At 41.9% G+C, this 2,198-nt stretch overlaps 1 protein-coding gene across 1 annotated transcript in view; it reads left to right on the top strand.

The window, feature by feature from the left end:
• The window catches only part of RASGRP3 (RAS guanyl releasing protein 3), a 35,448-nt gene that overhangs the window by 31,987 nt on the left and 1,263 nt on the right, over positions 1-2,198 (top strand). Inside the window, exon 15 of the mRNA XM_023537794.1 lies at positions 255-619. Within this exon, the coding sequence (XP_023393562.1) occupies positions 255-619 (365 nt within the window). The remainder of the gene's footprint in view (positions 1-254; positions 620-2,198) is intronic.

Below are 2,198 nucleotides of genomic sequence, written 5' to 3'. Positions count from 1 at the left end.
ATCTAAACCTGTTCAGAATTATTATAAACACCAGGGCATTCTTCAGGGTGGGCAGCAGTGGGTACACCCTTGAATCCCCCTTGATTCTCGCTGCTTTCAAGTCTCACTAACATGGAACTCATCTGTAACTAATTTCATTCTGCCTCTGATCTGTTTCTCTAAGACTTTGTCGCTTGCACCAAATTTGATGGTTTGCTGTGAAGTGGTCGGATGTCGAATAATCACAATAATCCCCATAACCTTTCCCCTTCCAGTGCAGGATGAGGTGTTTGAGTTCCCCAGCGTCTCCACTGGACACCGAGACTTGGACAGCAGAGCCATCACGCTGGTTACAGGTTCTTCTCGTCAGATCTCTGTGAGGCTGCAGCGGGCCACCACCAGCCAGGCCACTCAGACCGAGCCAGTATGGTCAGAGGATGGCTGGGGGGACTCAGGATCTCACACCTTCCCCAAAATGAAATCCAAGTTCCACGACAAAGCGGCAAAAGACAAAGGCTTTGCCAAGTGGGAAAATGAGAAGCCCAGGGTTCAGGCTGGAGTGGATGTTGTCGACCGTGGCACTGAGTTTGAACCTGACCAGGATGAAGCAGACATGGGTGAGACTAGACAGGATGGTGAGGTCAGTGTTGGGTAAAACCACAAATAAAATCAGAATAGGGAAGTTGAAAGGGGCTGAGATGAGTGTTACAGTGAGTCCAGGAGGCAACCTGCGTAGTTTTCAAAGCAGAATGGTTGGGAATCAAGACACACCACTTTTTTAGTCTTGCCATTGGATAGTTATGTGACCCCAGGCAAATGGTTTAGACTCTTTGGACCTTGGTTTCATCATGTATAAAATTAAATTGGACAAGATTTCCATGTCTATGTACTGGAATGATGTCCCAGGAACCACGACGATTGTGTGTATACAATATAGCAGTGCAGTGAACTGATCAGCTTGGTTTTCCAAGCTAGAATCAGGGCCCAAACTCAGGGGAGGCAGTGGAAGCGAAAGACTGGTAAGTAGAGAAGGAGAGTTGGAAACTCTTGCCCCTACTGGAAAAAAAACAAAACAACAACAACAACAAAAAAAAAAACGAGAGAGAGAGAGAGAGAGACAGAGACAGAGAGACAGAGAGACATTTGACACCATCATGGAGAAGGGGATGGTGAGAATCAGAGACATAGGGACCTAAAAGTTCTATATGCCAGGCTCTGCCTCCACGCAAAAATTATACTCACATCATCCCAAGCAAATAGGGAAGCATATGGAATTTATTAGAACAAGCTAAAAATGTAAATTGATTCAAGATGGACTTAGATAAATTTATTAGTCAACAATTCATAGTATATTAAGAAAAAAGATTTGGGGAAATGGGTGTCATGTTCCTAACCTTTAAAACAATGTCATGAAAGGCAGCCCTTGCCCTCCTACTGAATCATTCTCATAAACAGAATATTGGGTTGGGCAGAGATCCTACTGGATCAAGCCAGTGCTCTTTATTCTTATGGGTGGTCCTGCACATTCCACACTCTTCAGGAGTCCTAAACACACAGTCTCCATAGTTTCCCACGATGAGAAAAACTCCAGCGACCTTTAACCAAAATTCCTCTCGTTCTTTTCTCATTGAAGACAATCAAAAGGAGGCCACACATATCTTCAGTCATATGAAGTTTATTGTAAGTTCCTGCTGAGCCATTTTTCCCCTTTATTATAACACCAACTTTTAAAAACTGTGTTATTGAAATACAACTTAATACTATAAAATTACCCACTTCAAGCATAAAATTCAGTGGTTCTTAGTATATCCTCAGCATTGCACAACCATCACTACAATAGAATTTTAGAGCATTTATATCGTTTCAAAAGAAACCCTGTACTCTTTAGCAGTCTCCTTATCTTGCAACCTCACCCTGCCCCAGGCCACCAACTAATTTACTTTCTGTCCCTATAGATTTGCAATATCAACTTTGATTTTAACGCTTCTCCTACTATCATCTTGGCAAATATTTCAGTCCTATCTTTTCACTACTACTGGCCTAACATAGCTCAAGCTGGGAATATATACATAAAGGTGAATAATAAAAAGTTTATGATTTGATGACAGAGGAAGATATCCTAGGGCAAGGTATCTTAATTTGGGGTCTAAAGAAGGGCTTCAGGGAGTTCATAGAAGTACATTATATTTTATGTGAAATTATAATGGATGTATGCTCAT

This window comes from Pteropus vampyrus, unplaced genomic scaffold (assembly GCF_000151845.1).
Source record: "Pteropus vampyrus isolate Shadow unplaced genomic scaffold, Pvam_2.0 Scaffold200, whole genome shotgun sequence".
Lineage (NCBI taxonomy): Eukaryota > Metazoa > Chordata > Mammalia > Chiroptera > Pteropodidae > Pteropus > Pteropus vampyrus.
The sequence above is the reverse complement of the archived record's forward strand: the minus strand, read 5'-3'. Positions and strand labels throughout refer to the sequence as shown.